Source organism: Vanacampus margaritifer, chromosome 1 (assembly GCF_051991255.1).
Source record: "Vanacampus margaritifer isolate UIUO_Vmar chromosome 1, RoL_Vmar_1.0, whole genome shotgun sequence".
In the NCBI taxonomy this organism is placed as follows: Eukaryota; Metazoa; Chordata; class Actinopteri; order Syngnathiformes; family Syngnathidae; genus Vanacampus; species Vanacampus margaritifer.
The window spans coordinates 36,893,955-36,917,215 of NC_135432.1; the positions used below are offsets into that span (position 1 = coordinate 36,893,955).

At 40.8% G+C, this 23,261-nt stretch overlaps 4 protein-coding genes across 4 annotated transcripts; 3 read left to right on the forward strand and 1 right to left on the reverse strand.

The window, feature by feature from the left end:
* Positions 1–410: 410 nt before the first annotated feature.
* On the forward strand, positions 411–3,699 carry LOC144058489 (inosine-uridine preferring nucleoside hydrolase-like). The gene is made up of 8 exons (XM_077576973.1): positions 411–458; positions 1,067–1,247; positions 1,328–1,507; positions 1,574–1,685; positions 1,768–1,904; positions 1,987–2,064; positions 3,287–3,403; positions 3,481–3,699. The coding sequence occupies exons 2-8, from the start codon at positions 1,068–1,070 to the stop codon at positions 3,631–3,633; spliced, it is 957 nt and encodes a 318-aa protein (XP_077433099.1). The 5' UTR covers positions 411–458; position 1,067; the 3' UTR covers positions 3,634–3,699.
* A 2,004-nt stretch (positions 3,700–5,703) lies between these two features.
* Positions 5,704–9,395, forward strand: LOC144056191 (pyrimidine-specific ribonucleoside hydrolase RihA-like). The gene is made up of 8 exons (XM_077572735.1): positions 5,704–5,804; positions 6,252–6,433; positions 6,506–6,685; positions 7,019–7,130; positions 7,548–7,684; positions 8,287–8,364; positions 8,492–8,608; positions 8,683–9,395. Exons 2-8 carry the CDS (start codon positions 6,257–6,259, stop codon positions 8,833–8,835), a joined length of 954 nt encoding a protein of 317 aa, XP_077428861.1. The 5' UTR covers positions 5,704–5,804; positions 6,252–6,256; the 3' UTR covers positions 8,836–9,395.
* A 3,683-nt stretch (positions 9,396–13,078) lies between these two features.
* Positions 13,079–16,623, reverse strand: unc50 (unc-50 homolog (C. elegans)). The gene is made up of 6 exons (XM_077552430.1): positions 16,479–16,623; positions 15,599–15,870; positions 15,388–15,508; positions 15,176–15,315; positions 13,709–13,816; positions 13,079–13,603 (listed from the first exon to the last, which is right to left on the reverse strand). The coding sequence occupies exons 2-6, from the start codon at positions 15,864–15,866 to the stop codon at positions 13,467–13,469; spliced, it is 774 nt and encodes a 257-aa protein (XP_077408556.1). The 5' UTR covers positions 15,867–15,870; positions 16,479–16,623; the 3' UTR covers positions 13,079–13,466.
* A 193-nt stretch (positions 16,624–16,816) lies between these two features.
* On the forward strand, positions 16,817–23,140 carry ndufs1 (NADH:ubiquinone oxidoreductase core subunit S1). The gene is made up of 19 exons (XM_077552417.1): positions 16,817–16,924; positions 17,667–17,743; positions 17,833–17,924; positions 18,084–18,191; positions 18,276–18,352; positions 18,452–18,533; positions 18,609–18,739; positions 18,820–19,005; positions 19,073–19,207; positions 19,270–19,384; positions 19,576–19,721; positions 19,795–19,923; positions 21,176–21,305; positions 21,387–21,547; positions 21,626–21,780; positions 21,858–22,033; positions 22,112–22,246; positions 22,695–22,767; positions 22,856–23,140. Exons 2-19 carry the CDS (start codon positions 17,671–17,673, stop codon positions 22,945–22,947), a joined length of 2,196 nt encoding a protein of 731 aa, XP_077408543.1. The 5' UTR covers positions 16,817–16,924; positions 17,667–17,670; the 3' UTR covers positions 22,948–23,140.
* The last annotated feature ends 121 nt before the right edge of the window (positions 23,141–23,261 follow it).

Genomic DNA, 23,261 nt, shown 5'->3' on the forward strand with positions numbered 1-23,261 from the left:
TCAAGACCGCATTGGTCAGTATTTAATTTAATTTTTTCAAAATCTTACAGGTAAATTTAAGTAAAAAAATGTTGTTCTGCTTATTTGAAGTAATAATTTTCTTAATTTACTATATTTTTTTCTTAAATTTTCTACAGTCCTTTTTGCAGCGCAGATGGCTGACTATTGAATGGTGATTTCATAAACTCTACTTTTAAACATGATGCCTCCAAGACAGTTACGGTATTTCGATCCCATAAAAACAAAAAGGCTACAGCATATGTGATTTCAACACATGTTCTAAAACTCTTGAGTTTTGGTAAGACAACAACATTTTTATGCCTCCAGGCATAGGCGGAGCCTGTTGTGTAAGAACATCGAGTCTCTTATAAAGAGGTTCTTCGGTTTGTCCTGCCAGAGGGTCCCTCTCACAGTTACAGGCAGCAACAGCAGATCATCTTTCAACAACTTCGCCCCAGGTCAGTTGTCCTGTCATTTAAATAAATCGTGGTTTTTAATTATATTGCGTCCCTTTGTGTATTATATATAGCTTTTTTATATACTTTTTCCATAGAGTTAAAAAAATATATATATATACAGTATATATATATATATATATATATATATATATATATATATATATACTGTACATGTTTACAGGCGCAAGGCACAGAAACAGGCGTCCTCTATGACCTTTTTTTCTTTTTTTACTGGCAGAATAGGGATTCCTTATGTGTCCTGTTCTACATTAGGGTTGTTTTTCTCCATTGTCAGCATTCCCACTTTTTACACATGAACATGCACGCATTTCCCATGCATGCATGGTTAAGTGAATTAGCTTTATCTTATGCCTGTTTGAAATACGTGTATATATATATATATATATATATATATATATATATATATATATATATATATATATATATATATATACAGTATATATATATATATATATATACATATACATACAAACACACACAGTACTTCTCATATCTGTGTCCATGACACTTAGTACTTATCAGCTGAACATAAAGCCCTTCCATCTCACTGTTCCGTCAAACAACTTGTTTCTTGTGCTTGAATGCAGGATGAAAAAGAAGCTAATCCTTGATGTGGACACAGGGGTGGATGATGCTCAGGCCATCATGCTGGCCTTGTCAGCGCCCGATGTGGAGATACTTGGCATCACCTGCTGCCATGGCAACACCCCCCTTGAGAAAGTGCTGGAGAACACCCTCCGGGTTTTAAAGGTGTGCAACAGGCTGGATGTAAGTAGCTACAGGTTTCATTCTAATTCAGCTACTCTACGTAAATTCTTTGGAGCGTTGATAAGCTGTTAAATCCAAAGATCCCAGTGTACGCGGGATGCTCGCATCCCCTCCTGTCTAACAAACAACATGCCAGCGATTACCATGGGAAGGACGGGCTGGGTGACGTCCCCGATCCAGATGCTCCGGGTTTGGAACTGGTGCAGAAGAAAAAAGGCGTCCAGGCCTTAATCAAAATGGTCAAGCAGAACCAGGGAGAGGTAAGACAAGCAAAGCTAGTTTTCATTTGCTAGAGTCATAGCAGGACGTGTCTTAATTGTCCGTAGGTGACTCTGGTGGCCACAGCACCTTTGACTAACCTTGCAGTCGCAGTGCAACTGGACCCTTCCCTTCCCAAGAAGCTTAAGGCTCTGTACATCATGGGAGGCAACATTGACTGTAGTCTATCCTTTCCTAAATGCATTCAAAGCTCTCTTTTTCAGTGATCTCTTGCATTTGACATGCTGTGTGATGTGTACAGCCAGGGGTAACACCACAACATGTGGCGAGTTTAACTTTGTTGCCGACACGGAGGCTGCATACATTGTTTTGGAACGCTACACCTGCCCCACCACCATTGCCTCCTGGGAGTTCACCTGCAGTAACAGCCTGCCATGGGTAAGCCCAATGGAGTCCCAATTTGCACTGGAGTACATTCATTCTACATTGACTTACCCCCCTCCTTATCTTCCCTCCTCAGTCTTTTTGTGACCAGTGGCTTTCTCGAAAGACCGAGAAAGCCGCCTTCATGAAAAACATTTCATGTCTTTCCAGGACGGTAAGAGCAAAAGTTACACTTGATTGGTTGCCAGGCACTCCTGATTGTAAACCACTTTTTATAGACAAACATCAAACAATTAAAAAGCACTGGTGGCAAATCCAGGTCCATAAAGTAAAAACCCTGCCACAGTTTGGCGTGGCCCTTCTGCTAGCTAGCTAGCACCCTAGCAGGTAAACGAGCACACAGGGAGCTGGCTGGGGAGATAGCACATGGGGCTTAAGCCAAACAGTGGCAGAGTTTTTACTTTCTGCACCTGGATTTGCCACCTCTGTTAAAAAAATAAATGTTCCATACACGGAAGTCAAGTCAAGCCCCCCAATAATTCTTGACAATAATATTTTCTATGCAGTCACACTAGTCTAAATATGGTAGGCTATTCTGGTTAATATTGCGTTAGTGGAATATGAGTTAAGCAGCAACATCCAGCAGTTTTTATTAATATCAGAAGGCGGCCATTTTGCCACTTGCTGTCGTCGACTGAAGATGACATAACAGTTGCTCAGGGCTCAGGTAACGACCAATCATAGCTCACCTGTTTTCTAAAGATGAGCTGTGATTGGTTGTTACCTGAGCCCTGAGCAACTGTGACGTCTACTGCAGTCCACAGCAAGTGGCAAAATGGCCGCCCCTCTGAGATGGATAAAACAGCTGGATTTTGCTTCACAACTCATATTCCACAAATGTAATATTAATCAGAATGTCATGTTTAGACTTGTGAGGTCACATGTAACATTTTGGCAAGAAATATTTAAGATTGACTTGCCCTTTAAGCTCATACAACTCGGCCGTGTGGCGGACGTGGCTCAGGGTGTAGAGACGGTCGTTCAGTAACCAGAAGGTTGGCTGTTCGATTCCTGCTCTCCCCAAGTCATGTGTCGTGTCCTTGGGCAAGGCAACACATTTTCCTCCAGTGCTACTCATACTGGTGTATGGAAGGTGCGAATGTTTGGTGGTGGTCGGAGGGGCACACTGGCAGCCACGCTTCCGTCAGCCTGCCCCAGGGCAGCTGTGGCTACTTAAGTAGCTTACCGACACCACAGTGTGAATGTGTGATTAAATAAATAATAATGTGTGATTAAACAATGTATCCATTCCATTGTAAAGCGTCTTTGAGTTTCTAGAAAAGCGCTAAATAAATCAGATTTTTTTTTTTTAAACTCACCCCTCAAACCAGATTTGATCACCTAAGTGCATTTTATCACTCTTCATGCAATGGCAGAAATCTCAGTCTGCGGATTACCAGAAGGAAATCACAGCGGGAAAAGGGTTCAATGCTTGCGACACCTATGCCCTGGCCGTTGCCATCGATAACTCCCTCATCACAGAGAGTGAGCAGGTGAACAACAGTTGCTTTTCATTCTCTTTTGAAATGGAAACAAATCCACCCAGCCACTGCTTGTGCTGGGCCTTCAGGTCGCTGTGACAGTGGAGCTGAACGGGGCCTGTACCCGAGGCATGATGGTGCTAGACTACATGGACCTGCTGAAGAAGAAACACAAGGTAACCATCATCAAGAAAGTCGACTTGGAGAAGTTCAAGAATATGCTTATCAATTCACTCCAGTAGGATGTTTTGCAACAGCCAAGATGGGAATTTATAATTTTGCTCAATAAGTCAAATAAAATTTTTATTAAAAAAATATATATAAAAAAGACTGTTTTTCTGTTTTGTTTTGTTTGTCTTTTGCTGTTTTTTATGTTGCCTGAACAAACTGAAATTTGGTCCCACCTTTGCACACTTATTAATTCTAGATGTTCCACTGGTATTTTTATGTGCATTTTAAAAGTGAACTGCAGGAGAATCTTTTTTGGAAAACTCCCTAAGCTTTATTGTAGAACTGTACAGAGGCTACAAAAAAGTTTTTACAGGTACACCTTAATTGTGATTTCTATGGTAAATAATTAAAACAAATGAAAATTAGAGGGAAAGACTAAAAAAAAATGACAGCGACAAACTGACAATTTAAGCACATGCTCTTAAAGTTAGGATTGTGGCTCTGTACATAAATATGTATATATATATATATATATATAAAGCTTAGTTGATCATTCACTTTAAATTATTACTACACTAACATGAGTTTGAATGTCCTTGGTCAGTATATATATATATATATATATATATATATATATAGATATAGATATAATATACAGAAAAAATTGTTTTGATGCCTTCAGTGAGAATCAGTGAGAATCTACAAAGTTACCAGTCATAAAAATAAAGCAAATGCATTGAATAAGAAAGTGTGTCCAAACTTTTGGCCTGTACTGTATAAATACATAAGAACGGGAACTTTTTAACGGTCCTATAAAACCAAGAGTGATGGAAGAAAAAATATTTTATTCATGGTAATTGAAACCTGCCATTTAACAAACAATAATGTAATTTTCTTTTCTTTTCTTTTTTTTTTTTAAATTGCGTCCTGTAGATGGTGTCTTCCCGTACAAATGCATTCCTGAAATCTGCTGTTGAGATTCCTCATTGACCGCTGCAACATCTCAGCTGGGTTAACGTGTTTTAAGGTTTCAATTGAAATTTTTACATTCTGTCTGCATGGGTACTTAAACCATGACCCTGCAGTGCCAAAGCCCAAGGCTTCACAGATGAGCTCCTGCCACGACACAGAGAGCTTCTATCTTTTGGCTTTGATTGAGAGTGCTTTAGATGCAACATTTAAAGTGACTCTTTTTCTCTGGAATTTCCTCCAGCCCCGCTTTGAAGTCATTAACTGAGAAACTCTATGTGGGTGTGGTTATGCGACCAAAACAGATGTGTGCTCGTCCTTGGCTGCACTCAAACAGCTCTGGTATGAGTTAGCCTGAAGAAAACTCAATTCAACTTTTTGTCTATAGCGCTTTCCACAGCTGCAGCTGTAACCTCTCGTACATAACTCACAACATACCGAGCCAAAACTTATTCTATAGCACTTTTCTAATTAGGGTCATGGGTGAGCCAGAGTCTATCCGAGGTAACACGGTGTGAGAGCAGTGTACACCAACATACATTACCATGGAAGATGTTTCCCAAAATCCTCTCACAGGAACAAATAAAATTAACGCATTTACCTTTATGTTCTGGAAGCACAAACAAAAGTGATTGGCTATAATTCTGTCCAACACGGTGAACGAGAACCAGGCCTTACGTGCTGACGTGGCAGTCAGGCAGAGGCAATGGGCCGTTACTGAAAAGTCTGAAATACAGCTGCCTGGCGCCTTCTCTGGCCAGAGGCAGTAGTATAAGAGTCATATGAGGGCTCCAAAGAATAAAAACTTTGTGGCTTGACAGAAAAACAAAGCACATGTTTAACAGATATGACATTTCTCAATTTTGTCATAACACCACCAGTGCATGCAAAAAGCATAGCAAAGCGTTCAGAAATGGGGAAAAACATTGTGGTTTTGAGGAATGACAGACAGTTGCCTCTTCATTCCTATGCATTAGACCATCTTTACCGAAGGTGTGGTTTATTCATATTACTTTTAAAGCAACTCTGACATGGTGACAAGGGTGGAGTCTCAATTTATGTAACTTTATTAAACTGTTTCAGGTTTTATCTTTTTGCCAAAAAAATTGTCCTCACCAACCATGAGACATTGTTTACTGGTTGGTGGCTCTTATGCAACCCAGCCCACATTTCCACACCCCAACTTCACCGCATGTATAAAAAGCAGCTTGCAGCACAGGAAAGCATTACTTCCTGACTGAGGAGTCTCCATAACATCATACAACCTTGCCTGGTAGGTTAAGTCTTTTTGTAGACCTCTCTTAAACCTACTCGGTAACTTATTTTCAAGCTCTTTGTTGATTTATCACAGATCTTTGGTCAAAATTGGCATAGATTTAAAAGCAAAACAAAACCGCCACTTCCAGTAATTTGTGAGAGCTGTTTTGAAGTTTAATGTGTTTTGTTTGCGTCATAGGTCTGGAGGTCTCTTGCGTTACCATAGGTGGTTTCCTGTAAATGCTAGGACTAGCAACATTCCTTGCTGAAAATACAGCAGGAAGGTTGCTTTTGCTACCAACAAAACACAAACTTGACCCCGAGAAGCCATAGCACAGAGCTTCTTGTGAGCAACTCACCTGTATTAAAGCTCCCGTAGATGAGTTCATTAGTAGCAGCTGTGAATGTGCACAATGGAGGATTTTTATGACATGCACAAGTCTCCTCCCTCTGCGGCCTCTAGATACAATGAAAAGGCTGATCCTTGATGTGGACACAGGGGTGGATGATGCTCAGGGCATCATGATGGCCCTGGCAGCCCCCAGCGTGGAGATATTGGGGATCACCTGCACTCACGGCAACACTCCCCTACAGAACGCCCTGAGGAACACTCTCCGTGTCTTGAAAATGTGCAACAGGCTGGATGTGAGCATTTACTTGCATGCTAAGTAGTTGCCTCTTCTTTGGGGTCAAACTTTGAAATGTCATGCATCACAGATTAAGGTGTATCCTGGCTTCGAGGAGCCCCTACTGGGCAACAAAATACATGCAGGAGACTTTCACGGGAAGGATGGGCTGGGTGATGCCCCTGATCCAGATGCTCCAGGTCTGGAACTGGTGCAGAAGACTAATGCTGTGGAGGCTATCATTTCAATTTCCAAGCAAAATCCTGGGCAGGTGAGTGGATGGGAAAAACAAATATCTAAAGAAATGCCATTTGTTTGCTTTCGTGATACATTATGTTGCTTGCGTGTGAGGCAGCATGGCTCAGTGGTAGAGTTGCCGTCTCCCTTCCATGAGGTTGTGGGTTTGAGCCTCGTCACTGGTGACCATGTCGAATACACTGGACTCTGGTTTGCTCCCAGTGGAACTGGTTGGCAGCAGCCGACCGCGTGTGTGAACGTCTGTCTGAACGGGTGAATGTGAGGCATTGTAAGGCGCTTTGGGCACCATATGGTGTAGTCAAATGCACAATATAAAAAGCAATCCATTTACCATTTGCATGTGCAGGTGATCCTGGTTGCAACAGGACCCCTCACCAACCTGGCCCTCGCTGTGAAAATGGACCCTTCCTTGCCTGCCAGACTGAAGGGTCTCTACATCATGGGAGGGAACATAGAATGTGAATGACCAATGATGAAATTTGCACTGCCCAACAAATGTTTATTTAAAGGTTTCATTTATTCAAAAATAATTCCTGTGCAAAATGTTAAGACAACAATAATGTATACTGATTCTAAATTAGTTTTAGCATAAATTCAACATTCATAGTTTGTGCTTAAATGCCACAATTGAGTAGTTGGTAGCTATTGTAAACATGTCTTGTAAACCACCCATCCAGCATTCGCTGCCACTTGTGCAAAATTGCAACTCACAATAACATTTGAATGTAACAGAACATGAGAACAACATTTTTTAATAATCCAGAAGACAAAATTCGATTTAGCAAATTTTCAGCGATTTGATTTTTAAAATGACGATGTATCGAATTAATTCGATTTATTGCCCAGTTCTAACAGACACTTATGTATTTATGTAGCAAGGGGGAACACAACTGTGTGTGGAGAATTTAACTTTCTGGCTGACCCCGAGGCCGCCTACATTGTTTTGGAACTCTACACGTGTCCTACCACTATCTCCTCCTGGGAGTTCAGCTGCAGGAACAGCTTGCCGTGGGTGAGGAGCTTATGTCACTTCTGCACAGCAAATCGCTCAGTGTTAAATTTCCTCTGTTCGATCAAACATGCAGTGTTATTTTAACACTGTTTGGATAAAACTGTCAGAGTGGGTGGTGGGTCTGCACCTAATGACGTCATACAGTGAGCACCAGCTCGTTTTCTCAGGTTGGGAGGGGCTGGTGCTTGGAGAGCACAATGACCTAAAATTTCTCATTGAGGGGTGAATGGAACACCACTTTGGTGAGGAATTAGCATTTTAACATGGCTAAAAGATCCAAAAAGTTGATTTTTCACAGTTACTGTCCCTTTAAATGTTTAACACTGACATTAGTGTAGAGTACTTTCAACACTACTCAGTGTTTACAAGTGTAGATTTTTAACACTATACAGTGTTTGAGTAACACTGGTTACGTGTGAAAAAAAGCATAACACTTTGAAAAGTGTAAGATTTACACTCATAGGTGTGGACAAACAAAAACACTTTTCTAGTGTCGGATCTAACAGTGGCGATTTTGCTGTGTGGCGATTTCTGAAAGGGAGCGAGAGTTTTTCTATGACTGTTCCATGTAAATCATATCTGACTGTATATTTGTGTCCTAGGCCTTTTGTGATTCCTGGCTAGCCCAAAATACACCAAAGGCTCGTTTTATGGAGACTATCTATGCTCACACCCGCAAGGTAAAAATTATATTATGAGGCACCAGTGCATAGAAGTCATCGCTACTATGTACAGCAGGTTCAAACTTCTGTTATTAGGACATTGAAGAGACTGTACACATCCCACATTTACATGTTAACCCTGCAGATGGTTCAGACAGACCGGTATCAAAAGGAGCTGGTTTCAGGATCTGGATTCAACACATGTGACACCTACGCTGTGGCTGCAGCAATCAGTGACAATGTGGTGACGGAAAGCGAGAAGGTAAGTGCTCTCTTCAATTCTTATTGAAGGTGGAGTAGATAAGATGTGAAGAATCTGTGGTGTTACTGCTGCAGGTGGCCGTTACGGTGGAGTTGGAGGGAAAAAACACCAGAGGCATGATGGTCCTGGACTACCTTGACCTGCTGCACAAGGAGCATAAAGTCACCATCTTGAAGAAAATCGACCAGGAAGTGTTTAAGCAACTGCTGATGAATGCACTGAAGTAGCTTAGCCATCATTTTAGAAGTTGCGGCAGTAGTAGATTCTGGTTATGTTAAATATGTGTTATCCAGGTGATTTTTTTTTTTTCTTCTGGAAAATGTCTGACAGTGATAAGCACACCTCTGCGAAAGGTGATGTATATTAGCACTATACTAACTTCAAAGTAAACATTTGATTTTCATATACATTTTCATACGACTCATGCAGGCAGTCTCTTGCTTGATCCTGCCGCGACTGTCACATTTGCCTGCTATTTATTTTTTGTAAACATTTCCATCAATAATCCCGTCGCTTTACACTCACACTCAATCACTGCTTAGCGATGTGTTGATAAGAGACGTGCTTTGACGCAAGCTACGCTAAGCTAAGTTAGCTAGAGAAGCTCCAACTTGCACCAGATGAGTTAGGCATGACGTTTTAGGGCAAGATGTGTGAAGGGATGTACTATGATGAGGCTTTAGGTCAGGGGTAGAGAACGCTGATCCTTGAAAGCCGCTGTCTTCCATTTCTCCCTCCTCCAACACAGCTGACTCAAATGATCAGCTCGTCAGCACGCATTGTAGAAGCCTGATAACGATGCTGTTCATCAAATGGGGTGTGTCGGTGGAGGGAGACATGAGGCAGGGCAATGGCTCTTGCTTCCATGCCTCTGTGATTTGTTCAGTGGTAGTTTACTTAAAAAGGGCCATACCGTAAGCTGTGACAGCGTGTAGTCTACAGACACCATACCTGATAAGGATCCTGATTGTATGATAAAGTTTTGTTGGAGGAAGGCAACCTGGAAAACAGGCTGGATGTAGGGACTCTCGAGGACTGAAGTTGAAGACTCCTGATATATAACATTCACTGAGTTAAAAAAAAAAAAAAAACTTAGTAAGTAAAAGTAGTGTGTGTGAGGCTCTTAATCACATACACATAGTGCTCGAATTCCCATGTGGACATTTTATTTTCAAGCTACTCCTACTTAGCTTTGCAGTAATTGTATACAATTTTATTTATTTTCGTCCTTTTTTAGTTTAAAGAGACCCCAAACCTTGGGGACTTTTTTTCTTCCTCCGGCCGATTCTCAATTTGCAGTCTTGTTCGTTGTTGTATCCTTGTGATCTCATGAAACACATCAGTCGCGGCACAATTAAGTCCTGTTCCAATTCAAAGTACGCATAAACCAAGAATGCACGAAATACTCTGATGTTGTTCTTTTGTTATATCTATTGTTTTGCTATCTTAATCCAATGATGCATCGGTTGGTGACTTGTAAAGATTTGCCTTGCAAAATATCTCAAGATGCATTTTGGGTTTCTATCAAAATGGCTGAGGAGCGTGCCCCCGTTTTTAATTTTTTTTCTCTCCCCCTTCTATCATTTTACAGGAATAAATTAGAGCCATGCGAAAAGTTCACAAGTACACGACTGTTCCAAAAGAAAGAAACGAGTGTTCTTAGGAAGACTGCATTCTGCATTCTTGAGATTGAGAAACGGTTTCTGTAATCTTCACTAGCAGTCATGTGGCATTGATTGTGTCCGTGCGATAAACATGACCAGTGGCCAAACATGGTTCTGGTTGGCACTGATAATGGTTTAAAAATTACAGTAGGCCTAACTATAATTTCGAGGCTAGGCTACTTTCTGAATGCTTTAGTCCTCCATGAAAAGTTGAAAACAGACAAAAGTGTGTCTTTGTGTTTAAGCAAAAAGTACATTCATGGACATCAGCTCAGATTTAAGAAAACTGATATTTGTGCAACTTACAAATCACGGTGGAGCTCCTGTATATATGTCCTTCCATCCATCCATCTTCTACCGCTTATCCAAGGTCGGGTCGCAGAGGCAGCAGCTTTAGCAGGGAAGCCCAGACTCCCCTCTCCCCAGCCACTTCAACCAGCTCCTCCAGCGGGATCCAAAGGCGTTCCCAGGCCAGCCAAGAGACATAGGCTATCCAGCCTCCCCCCTGTGGGACATACCCGGAACACCTCTCCAGGGAGGCGTCCAGGCTGTATATAAGTACTGTTTATAAATGTTATGGTCTAGAAATCTGTCAAGATATTGGATCTGGGAAGAAAAAAAAACAAGATGGAAACCTGAAAGAATATAATCGTTATACATTTGCATATATTTCTGAATCCATCTGGAAATCTTGACCTCAAATGATCCATGATCACACTGTCCAAAATAAAATGGTAACTACTCAGAAACAGGGTGCGGTTGGCTGCCTGCCTTGTGAATGTATGCATTTGGAGTGTCAAAATGAGTGCGTTAATTTAAAGTTTCTTTAACGCGACAAATGTTTTCAACACGCAATTAATGACCGCCCATTACTTGGAAAGCCTGTACTGGGGGAGTTCCAGTCGCAATGCAGCAGACACGTCCATGTCAAAATTTAACAGTAATAAATTTAACAATAATGCATATATTTGTGGGGACTGGGGTCGAGTTACATTTTCCTATTTTAAAAATGTGCAGAATTTCACAATTTACTTAGATTACTTTAATTAGATAGCTCATAATATGAAAAGAAAAATGCACTGAGCTGTCACCAACTTCTAACAAATGCAACTAAGCCATCTAATGACATAAAAATGACCTCAACACAAATCAATATCACACTCGTTTTTTACAGTACATCTTTTTAATTTTAACTAAATTTTATGAATTATTATGAAATGAATGTATCAATGACTAAATGATGCAGCCATATTTCTTAGTTTTCCCCCCACTTTTATGTTAACAAGAGTATGAAACCGAAGGAAAAAATATTTTATTGTACATTTAGAACAAATATCAAATTTGTGATTAATCGTGAGTTAACTATTGAAGTCATTTGATTAATTATGTTTAAGCATTTTAATCACCTGACACCCCTAGTATGCATAAAATTTAGGGCTGTCAAAATTAAAGCGTTAACTCTGGAGTTTCATTTAAATTCATTAAAGTGTAAAAAAAAAAAAAAAAAAACTCTGTTAACTGGGTGTGCACCCAAACTTGTTGGAGAACTAAAGTAATTTGCATACTTTGCAGACCCATTATCATCTGAGAACAAAATACCCTCCATGGGGCCTCGCAAACCAGTGCTACTGGAATGTCGTGCTCCTGAGCAGAACTACACCTGCAGCGAGAAGTTTCTAAACCTGTAAGCAGGAAGTTTCAAGAATTGTTTCTATGAGAAGAAATAAGATGCTTGTAAAGCTGAGTTGGTTTGGATCGTTTTGTTCAACAGTTGTTGTTTTTTACAGGAAAACAAATGTATTCAAGAGCTAAAGAAAGCTATTATCAATTGTTTTTAAATCGAAATATACATTCTATTTGATGATTTTTATATTAATAATGTATTGGATTTATATAGCGCTTTTCTAGACACTCAAAGAAGCTTTAAAATGGAATGGATACATTATTCATGCACTCACACGTTCACACTGTGATGCCGGTAAGCCTTAAGCGGCCACAGCTTCAGGCTGACAGCCTACGGCCCCTCCGACCACCACCAAACATCTGCACCTTCCATACAGCAGTGTGAGGAGCACTGGAGGTAATGTGTGTGAAGTGTCTTGCCCAAGGGTATAACGACATGTGACATGGGGAGAGCGGGGATCGAACAGTCAACCTTCTGGTTACTGAACGACCTTCTCTACACCCTGAGCCACGGCCGCCACTAATTCTAAGATTTTCCTCAAACAAATATCTGTTACAAGCTTAGTAGAAAATAGTAAAAATTTGATTGATAACCATTAATTACTGAATGCTCTGCAATTAGTTAGAAAATGTTTAATCGTTTGACAGCACTAATGAAAACGTGGCAGTGCATAAAAAAACAAAAGCATTCCACCAAATCAACCTCTTTGGAACTGAAGCTGTTGACTGATATTTTGCAACATTATATAATATATTCTTCACAATGCAAAGGTGGCCCAGCATTTTATGTGAAGTAGGCTTTGTGCCTAAAACTTGGCGTCTTTCCCTCTTCTCAAGTGCATTGGTATCAGGTGTTGAACCACTAGCAGCCAATTTTAGAATACCAGGTTAAATGGTAAATGGTCGTCAGTGAGCCCTCCAGTGGACAAAATTAGTAGCAACCGTTACTTTTATTTTACTGAAAAATAGCGGTGTGGAGAAGTAGAGGGGACAGATTGGGGGGGGGGGGGTTAGGAGGGTTCCCCATCCTTCCTTTAACTACCAGTACAACACTGTGAAAAGTGGTATGGCCTGATGGATGCGGGTTGTAATTTTTCTGTTATAAGATGAACAAGAAGAAGTATGTTGTTTGTATGTTGAAAATCAAGAAAACATTTTATTGATAATCTCTGGAATGTGTCCCTCAAGAAAAAAAGTAAAGGCTGTTTCATGGTTTCATTTGAAGCTGTTTTTTTTTTTTCGGACTTTAAGAAAAACAAAAGCACAACAAAAGTGTTCTCATTTCTTTGCATGTATATATTATTACAAACTCACAGAACTGTATTTACAAACTATACAAAAATAATAAAAGCTATAACTCATCTCCTCCTTTGTCTCTGCGATGTCAGCGCATGCAGATAGAGAAGATCTGACACAGAAAAGAAATCAAGTCATTCCAGAGCCAAAATCAGTCCTGCCACTTTGATGCTGTGTGCAAACCAAACCGACGTCCGGCTTCCATCGAACCGCTCCTACTGGACTCTGTATTTGTAAAACCAGCAGAGACCTCGAGTAAAGTTCCAACCCAGTGAGATGGAGAGAATGTAGAGTAGCACTAGTGGGGCAAAGGGGTACAGCAGCACCACTGTGTTCTTCAGGAATGGAAGAGCTGTTTGAACACGTTTTGAACACATTACACACAGCACTGACATACAGACAGATTTCATCTTTTTAGATATGCACACTATGTATTTCAAATGGAACCAGGCCTCACCGTTGTACCCCAGGAAGGTGATGTAGACATAATAACCGATGGCTATCAGCCACAAGGTGTTCCCCAAAAAGTATCCAAGGAACCAGTCAAGTTCCGTCACTATCACATCTGAAACACACAATACCACAAATAAAGCTTAATGGAACTTTTTCCCAAAAAATATATTTACAATCGCCTTTTTATTTGACCATTTATGATTGAAACATCTTCTAATTAGTAGATTAACACCTTAGCTGTTCACAGTGGGTGCTCCTGCAAGCCTCTGGCCAATAGTTTTCAGACTGGATTTGAGTGCGAATTTCCCACCCGCTGTCTGCAGATGTGACGTCATGTTTGCGTTGTGTATGTGAGAAGCGTATGTGCAGTTTCATTTTTCACCAACAGGTGGCAGTAGCGATTTGAAATGGAATATTCTACGTTCTGTAGCTTTAAGCCCCTTTGAGACTATTTTGTGATTAAGGGCTATATAAATAAACTTGACTTGACTTTCACATTGTATGGAGGTGACGAAGGCTTTAGGTGCAGCACTAGAGGCAGGGCGGTGCCAGTTTAAAAGGGGAATATTGGAATGCTGATGTGTTGAATGGAATTATTGTATTCGGCACATCAGGCGCTGGCGATGACTTGTTAGAAAATGCTCAGACATAGTCAAAAAAGTGTGTGCGCTGTACAGCGTGCATTTTCAAGGAAATTCAGTATAGTAAGAAAACACTAATTGCAAAGCAGATCTGGATATGCCAGCAAAAAAACAACAAAACTTCTAATTTGGCTAAATCGTGTATTACTCACACACTTGTGTGGTCTTATCACCCCAGACATTCGTGTTTCAAATGTCAAAATTCTGTGGACTCAAAACATCTTTTATAAGCTTGTGAAAACCCCGCCACTTTTTAGAACATGTCCAAGTTTCTTTTCTATATACAGTAAACACAGACGTCTTATTAGCCTTCATTTTGACAAAGCTCATAATTTAACAAGCACAGTATATTGCAACTCCTCCCATTAGATACAACACAGCCTATTACATAATTAGTTCAGAGTAGATAGAGCAGCTTGGAGAGTGGTGGCAAGAGAAGTCCAGGGTAGAAATTTTTGTGTAAACAAATGATGGTGTTCGTTAAAATGGGGAAAGAATAATAAAATGAAAGAGTATGTAGTTACTGATACGAATTCAAATAGTTTATAACCAAGTTACGTTTGCTTGCATAGTTTATAAAGAACAAATGCAGAATCTTTCTTTTTTTCTTTACTGCATTTGGTTATTTTTCTATTTGAAGGCACTTATTTAAAAGCACTTTATTATAAAAAGTAAGTCATCATTTAGATATAATTTCTCATAAAATTATCAAATGTTTTATTAGTCCTTCTAGTTCAGTGTGAAAATAAAGGAAAAACAGTCCTTTTCTAATTCTGACCACAATAGGTTAACTTTTCACTGAGGACCGCTAATTTACTTATTTAACTTACGGTTAATGAAAAACAGCTGCAGGAAGTGCAGAATGACAAGGAGCGGGTAGAAAGCGTTGAGGTGGACGTCAAAAGCGTAACCCCACTCGACATCAAACTCACGACTTGGGTGTTTCAGCAAATATTTATTGGTTATCACCCTGAAAAGACAAACATTAGTGTCAATGGTCAGCAATAGTATATATAGCAGTTATTGCATCAGCTTTTCTTACCACATTAGGGTTGATATGACGAGACCCACTCCTATGCAATCAACAAAAACCACCCACAGCAGAAGCTTCAATGTCTCAAGAACTCCCATGTCCAGCACCAGACCAAAGCCTATTGTTGAAACTACATGTATACAAAAAAAGAAAATCAAAGATGAATCATTCTGCCTTTACAATGCAACGTCATCAAGTAATCAAGTGACGCCAGACTTGCCGCATAACCAGATGCTGAGCAGCACCAGGAAAGCTGGGTCATCCCGGGCCCACTGGTCCTTGGTCTGTTTCCTGTAGTGGAAGTTGCGGTAGACTCTCTGCGGGGACGTGAACAAATAAAGCATCTGCCACAGGGCAAATTCAAAGTCCATCTGCCTAAAATGGAGCAGCCTTCGCAGATACTTGTAGCGCTTGGCGCCTGCTGTGTGACGTGCAGCATCCCTCGAACTGAGGGAACCATTGCTGTGTTGGCTGGTGGTTGGCAACATGGACCTAAAAATAACAGTGATGGCAAAAGCACGTTCTTTCAGTATATAGGACTTGTGTTATTATTTTTGTGTGTGTACATCTACTACAGTGGCAAACGGCAATTTATCAAGAAACAAAATGTAACTAGATTTTGTTTTGTGCTGTGTGGATGCATCTAAAGCTAGACATACTCAGCTTTGACTGAGTACGTACTTAAAAAAGGCAGCTTAATCAAACGGTGTTGTTCACAAAGATAAAAAATAACACATTTCATTACAATTAATAATAATAATAAAGTTATTTCAAACATAAAACCAATCAGTTTACACTTCACTATACATTAATGTAGCATGTAAACACAAATCTCACACAATATGGAGTTTGTTAATTTCAGCAAATGTGTTCACTACATCCTTCACAGACAGACAGAAATTAGATCTATGAATGAATGCTAATTTGTAATATTAACCTCACTATACATATTTTCCTCATTTAAAATCATGCTAACATGCTCTAGCTAACAGACACATTTAGCTTCCTGCTAACAACTACTAAAAAAAAGGCTCCAGTGATACTAACAAAGACTGAAAACGCGGTTACAATGATATTTACTTTTCTCTGCATAGATTTACCTCTTTGTGTCTGCCCTTTCCTAAAGGACAGCAACTTTTTCTTGCTAGTTCGTGTAGCTGTTTATGATGTTTCAAGTGTCGCGAAACCGAACACGTAGAAGCTTCCGGTAATAACGAGAGGGCACTATGGGTAATGTAGTTGGTGACTAACAAAACAACGCCAGTACACATTCAGTCAAGAACGATTTACCAAGACCAATATACACAAGTTAACGGTAGATATTGAAATGATGTGTCCGTATAATGATTAGATGTTATCAGATAACAGTTGTCTAACCTTTTTTTGGTTCGTCCACTAGATGGCAAAATTACTTTTAATGTGAGTTTCGAGGCCTCATCTCAAACGGAAGTGGAAGGGCTAGCTAGTTCCGCTAACTACGTCGGTGCTTGTGGATTGCAAGAATTTATTCACCGCTGTTCTGGTCCAGAAGGCCAAATAGCGACAGGTTAGATTAGGAAAAATCCGATAACTTTGTAAATATTAGAATCTTGTTTGTAAAACAATGTAATTACGTGATATCCAGTGCCGTCCCCAGAAAAGCTGTTATAACACTATGTCCTTGAATAGCGCGCTTAGCTAATGCCATTCTCCTTCCAGCAAGGAGTCATTTTGGTTGCTTCTTGTCACTAATTAGCTACTTCTCGCGTATAAAATGGCATGTTTTACTTGCTTTAATGTTAGCATGTACCCGAATGGCAGATTATAATATCTTAAATGTTTTTCTGAGTGTTGTTGTACGTCCTGTCACTGACAGTAGGTTTTTGTTGACAGTGATAGATGCACAGTAATGTACTAGTCGGCACACTACTTTTTATTTGTGAGATCATCGGAGTGCCTTGGGAAATTATTCCAGTTTCATTCGTTGTACGAAATGTATTATTTGTTAATTAAGTATTTATCCATGTTCACCGGTCTATGCCAACGACGTCAAGTGACAGAAAGAAAAATGAAATGCTCTTCCATTAGATGTAAACATTCCTCCTGTCATGCATACTGTAAAAAAAGGCACGGCTTCCTCTGTGTTTATGAGCGTTGTGTTCAATTGAACAGGCCCAGAATTCTCACTGAACAAGTAAATTGAGAAAAGCTCATCATTATTTCAGCATCATCATCATTTTGGTTTGGTATTGTGCTGTGAGATTTTTGTCATTTTAACAAAGCTTAACATTATTCCCCATTTCATGAAGAATCATGCTGCGCCTGCCGAATGTTGGCCGAGCTTTGGCCGGAGCCACTAAGGGCAGCCTGGCTCCACCCTACACCGGTAAATTTTGCTTGACTGTGTGTGTGTTGGTCTATGTATTAACGTTTTAATGGAATTTATATTGATGTAAATATGTGCATTTGTTTTAGTGCGGGCTAACGCGCGTTCTGCTAGCAACATGGTGGAGGTGTTTGTTGATGGAAAACCAGTGGAGGTGGAGCCTGGTACTACTGTGTTGCAGGTAAATACAGTAATTAATCAATCTAAGTAGTAGCAGTTAGCAACTCATCTTTACTACGTCAAACTAGGTACTTGAGCAGTACTCCGTTCCGGTATTTGAGCAGCTACCGTACAGTATGTGTTTTTATGTTCTTATTATTTTGTTTCTGTTCCCCATCAGGCCTGTGAAAAGGCAGGAGTCCAGATCCCAAGGTTCTGCTACCATGAGCGCCTCTCAGTGGCTGGAAATTGTCGCATGTGTCTAGTTGAGGTTGAGAAAGCTCCAAAGGTAAGATAGTCCACTTGAGCTGTAAGAAATCTACATAGACTCTTGACAACCGGATTGCTGCTGTAACTTTGTTTCTACCTCCAGCCGGTGGCAGCCTGTGCCATGCCCGTCATGAAGGGTTGGAATATCCTCACAAACTCAGAGAAGACTCGCAAAGCCAGGTGCAAGCTTTAGTCATTGGCAAAAATCGGTCCAACTGTAGCTGCTAAACGGTCTTTAAATTGGATGTAAACAGACCTAATGATTATTTGTGTTACCAGAGAGGGAGTGATGGAATTCCTGTTGGCCAACCACCCGTTGGACTGTCCAATTTGCGATCAGGGAGGAGAGTGTGACTTGCAGGTAACTGTTGTGTAGGAAATAAAAATAGAAGAAATGATTTTTACTACTCTGCACATTTGACTGCGGTGCTTCCAGGATCAGTCCATGCAGTTTGGTTCCGACCGCAGTCGTTTCACAGAGCAGAAGCGAGCAGTGGAAGACAAGAACATTGGACCGCTCATCAAAACGATCATGACTCGCTGCATCCAGTGCACACGCTGCGTCCGGTAGCAGAGACATCTGAAATTATGTGATCATATGTAAGTATTAGCTCCAAACAAATACATTCAATACTGTTTTCTTACAGTTTTGCCAGTGAAATTGCTGGAGTTGAAGACTTGGGAACAACAGGAAGAGGGAACAACTTGCAAATTGGGACTTATGTGGAGAAAATGTTCATGTCTGAGCTGTCAGGAAATGTTATTGATATTTGCCCTGTCGGCGCACTCACCTCCAAGCCATACGCCTTCACCGCACGACCATGGGAAACGAGGTAGGTAACATTACAGGTGTGCTGACATGAAAGAAGACAGTCATTTGAAATGTTGACCACATTGCAGGAAAACTGAGTCAATTGACGTGTTGGATGCCGTGGGCAGTAACATCATAGTGAGCACAAGAGGAGGTGAGGTGATGAGGGTGCTGCCCAGGCTTCATGAAGACATTAATGAAGAATGGATCTCAGACAAGACCAGGTAAAATCCCTGCTACATCTGTTTTACAAAAAGAAGGGGAAAAAAGAGTTTGTTTTTTGTAGGTTTGCCTATGATGGTCTGAAGAGGCAACGTTTGATTCAGCCAATGATAAAGGATGGGTCAGGTCAGCTGACCCCAGCCAGCTGGGAGGATGCACTGACTCGTGTCGCTGGAGCTGTAAGTGTTATTGCTTGCGCCGTATCCTTCCGAAGAATCCATCACCTCTCATGAATGTGGCATAATTAATTTGCAACCGCCTTGCTCCTCGATGTTTATTTAAGAGATCTCCCTAATATTATGGCGTGACAACAACTTCTGGGTCGCACTCAAAACATGACAGACATGAGATCCACTCTGTGTGTGTTTAGATGCAAAGTATACAGGGCAGCAAAGTGGCGGCCATAGCAGGAGGCATGGCAGATGCTGAAGCTCTCGTCTCGCTTAAAGATCTCCTCAACAGGTTGAACTCGGAAAGCCTCTGCACTGAGGAAGTCTTCCCTATGGCTGGAGCTGGGTATGTAGTAGAAAAACAACAGCACGAGCTTTCCACGTGTCTCCATCTATTTCCCTCTGTTCCTACTCCTCAGCACCGATTTACGGTCCAACTACCTGTTGAACTCGCGCATCGCCGGCATTGAGGATTGTGACCTGCTTCTGCTGGTTGGGACTAACCCACGCTATGAAGCCCCGTTGTTCAACGCCAGAATCCGCAAGAGGTAAAACCACATTAGCTGCTAGCACATTCAACTTTAACATACAACTTTAGTTAAACCTACACAGTTTAATTATATTGGATCCTAATTTCTGCCCTTTCAAAGGTAAGTGGATTGTGTTTGTAATAATGATTTCTGAATTCCCTCCCAAGGATGTCCACTTCTATGTCTTGCTGTGACTCTTCCAGTCTCTGTAGCTCTTTTACAACTTGCTGATATATATATATATATATATATATTTTTTTTATTATTATTTATTTATATATATATATATATTTTATTTTTATTTTTATTTATATATATATATATATATATATATATATATATATATATATATTTTTTTTTTAATATATATATATATGTACTTGTACTGTATATAAATACATATATATACATTCATATACTTTTTTGTGCTACTGGCTGTTTCCATGTTAAGGCATATTTTGAAAGTCCAGCATAGACAGCAACAAATGATTAAAAATATCACTCACCCTTAGCTACACATCAAGCCTGGTCATGTGCCATATTCCGAAAAGTGTTTACGATATAATGGCACAATGTCATAAAGTGTCTTGGTGATGAATTATATTTAGCATGCAGTTGTCTGCGTAATAATCTGGCGGCGAAGGCTCACTTTGCATCAATACGCTTGTTCTATTTCCATGGTCCTGCTCCCGCTAGTATGAATCTATTGAGGCTAGGGGCAATCGGATTGGCTAAAGCTAGTGACATGAGGCTAACCTAAACTTATGCTGTCAAGACACAACATTTTATTTCTGAGTTGTTTTAGTGATAAAAGTCTCTTGGTCTGAAACCGAACAATGCTTTTCTGGGCCGTTTTTGGCAACCGTGACTTTGCAATTCGGACTGGCTCAGTCGGGCCAGCATCTGAAATTGAGTATGACTCGAAACAGTGGCGTATGTCGAACCCCAAACCTCTTATTTGAAGCCTCACGATGGCGAGGGACTGTTTATCAATTAAAATATGTCGTTTTGGTCTCACAATGTCAATGTGTAGCATGATAAGAGTTAATTGATTCATGGATAAAACACACATGAATCTTGCCATTCAGCCCCTTGATAGAGAACAGCATGTTCAGAGAAGGTCAAATTAAGTTCCCCTGTATAGGTTATGATGGACTAACATTTCACCCCATAGCCCAATATCACTAACTTTTTCCAAATAGTGCAGGTCAACACTAGGTGACTGTTTTCACATGTCTCTGCCATGCTTTATTGTCTCTGTTTAATCCAGCTGGCTTCATAATGAGCTGCGTGTTGCCCTGGTTGGTCACAATATCGACCTGAGTTACACTTATGACCATCTCGGAGAGGAGACATCTGTGCTGAAAGAGCTGGCTAATGGAACACATCCCTTCTGCCAGGTAACAATCGTAATCAGTTGAGGGGTCGCAAACGTCACCAAGCTGTATACATTGCTCACTGGTTACTTTCTTCGCCTACAGGTCCTTGCGGCTGCAAAGCGTCCGGTTGTTGTAGTAGGCAGTAGCGCTCTACAGAGAGAGGATGGTGCTGCCATTTTGAGCTCTGTGTCCACCATCGCTCAGAATGCCAGAACCAGTAGCGGAGTGGAGGAAGGGTGGAAAGTTCTTAATGTGCTGCACAGGTACAAAAGGCAGATGACGCACAGCTATGGCAACGATTGAATTGAGTGTCAAATTTGAGCTTCTCTGGGTTTGAGCAGAGTGGCCAGTCAAGTAGCTGCTTTGGACCTGGGCTACAAGGCAGGCGTGGATGCCATCAGGATGAACCCACCTAAAGTCTTGTTCTTGTTGGGAGCTGATGGTGCTTGTATCACCCGAGCTGACCTTCCTAAAGACAGTGTCATCATCTACCAAGGTAAATCCACGCTCACCATACCAACACATCACTAAGTAAGGCCAGAGTACACTCGAATCCCTTTTAAATTCATCCAGGTCATCATGGTGATGTCGGCGCAACAATGGCGGACATAATCCTCCCCGGTGCTGCGTACACAGAAAAAAATGCCACATATGTCAACACAGAGGGGAGGAGCCAACAAACCCGGGTAGCCGTGACGGCGCCGGGAATGGCCCGAGAGGACTGGAAGATCATCAGAGCTGTGGCGGAGGTGAGCATGAGGATGCGCAATATTGAATTCAAGCAAACGTTCACAGCCACTCAAAGAGATGCGCTTGTGTGCCCGCAGCTGGCAGGTGTGACGCTGCCCTACGACTCGCTGGATGAGGTTCGATCCAGGCTTGCCGAGGTGTCTCCAAACCTGGTGCGGTATGATGACGTGGAAGAGGCAAACTATTTCAAGCAAGCAAACGAACTCGCTACGGTAAACATGCTTGTATTGCTTTTTATCGTATCTTCGATTTGCTTTTCTGAGCCCTTTTCAGTCATCAGTATGACATGAACAAAATTGGACACATCGGATTTACACACATGAAAATGCAAAACTTCAGAGCACAGGGATGCATGAATGGGCATCCAATTACATTTTAACCAATTGTATTTCATTTCATCCATTTATGTGATCTGGATAAGGGTAGGCGCCATTTTTCTTTGGTACTCGAGTCAGTAGTATAACACCATTGGTACTGTTCTACTCTCGCAATCATATTGGCACCTGCTGTGTTTCCAATTCTCTTTTAGCCAATAAGTATCCTGCTAACAAACAAACCCAAATGGAAAGCTCTATGAATTGTTTTCACATTGAGTATTATAGTTTATCATTGCTGCAATTCTAAAATATGCACACCTACACTTAAACCTTTCTTCATCAGGGAGTGAAGCAGGACTTAATTGCGACTCCTCTGATACCGCCTCAACTTTCAGTAAAGGACTTCTACATGACAGGTATGTGTAATACTCACATTTGGAAAGGCTAAAGCAGAATCCTGCGGCCCAAGTTCATTTTTTTCCTGTTCTCCACCTTTTTGTTCAGACTCCATCAGCAGAGCCTCGCAGACAATGGCCAAGTGTGTAAAAGCCAGCACAGAGGGCGCTGCTGCTGTCGACGAGCCCTCCATTTGTTAAACACTAATACGCATGCATCCATACACTCTTCGGGTTATTGAAACAATCCACACTTCTCTAAACTCAGTCTTGCAGCATTTAATTTAAATGTGTCCTTGTTGTTTTAGCCACCTTAATTGTTTTCACTCCTGAGAACAAGCTTTGTTTGGGTAGGGCTTGAAAAATGTACAAAATGAATAAAATATTATCCAGACTATTGTATGAGTGATTTATTTAATTGAAATGTGTTAAATTTACAAATTACTTTTTCATATACCAGTGACAAAAAAAAAAAATAAGAGTACAAAACAATTAATTTCTTAATACGCTTGAAT

What these genes read in the sequence shown, in the direction of transcription:
- LOC144058489 (XM_077576973.1), top strand. Translation starts at nt 1,068, where the DNA reads ATGAAAAAGAAGCTAATCCTTGATGTGGACACAGGGGTGGATGATGCT. An exon ending in AGGTGTGCAACAGGCTGGAT is followed by an intron (nt 1,248 to 1,327) that starts GTAAGTAGCTAC and finishes TTAAATCCAAAG; the next exon opens with ATCCCAGTGTACGCGGGATG. An exon ending in CATGGGAGGCAACATTGACT is followed by an intron (nt 1,686 to 1,767) that starts GTAGTCTATCCT and finishes TGATGTGTACAG; the next exon opens with CCAGGGGTAACACCACAACA.
- LOC144056191 (XM_077572735.1), top strand. Translation starts at nt 6,257, where the DNA reads ATGAAAAGGCTGATCCTTGATGTGGACACAGGGGTGGATGATGCTCAG. An exon ending in CCAAGCAAAATCCTGGGCAG is followed by an intron (nt 6,686 to 7,018) that starts GTGAGTGGATGG and finishes TTGCATGTGCAG; the next exon opens with GTGATCCTGGTTGCAACAGG. An exon ending in CATGGGAGGGAACATAGAAT is followed by an intron (nt 7,131 to 7,547) that starts GTGAATGACCAA and finishes GTATTTATGTAG; the next exon opens with CAAGGGGGAACACAACTGTG.
- unc50 (XM_077552430.1), bottom strand. Translation starts at nt 15,866, where the DNA reads ATGTTGCCAACCACCAGCCAACACAGCAATGGTTCCCTCAGTTCGAGG. An exon ending in GCAGCTGTTTTTCATTAACC is followed by an intron (nt 13,817 to 15,175) that starts GTAAGTTAAATA and finishes TGTGTGTTTCAG; the next exon opens with ATGTGATAGTGACGGAACTT. An exon ending in CACCTTCCTGGGGTACAACG is followed by an intron (nt 13,604 to 13,708) that starts GTGAGGCCTGGT and finishes GTGTTCAAACAG; the next exon opens with CTCTTCCATTCCTGAAGAAC.
- ndufs1 (XM_077552417.1), top strand. Translation starts at nt 17,671, where the DNA reads ATGCTGCGCCTGCCGAATGTTGGCCGAGCTTTGGCCGGAGCCACTAAG. An exon ending in GAGAAGACTCGCAAAGCCAG is followed by an intron (nt 18,353 to 18,451) that starts GTGCAAGCTTTA and finishes TTGTGTTACCAG; the next exon opens with AGAGGGAGTGATGGAATTCC. An exon ending in CAGTGTCATCATCTACCAAG is followed by an intron (nt 21,781 to 21,857) that starts GTAAATCCACGC and finishes AAATTCATCCAG; the next exon opens with GTCATCATGGTGATGTCGGC.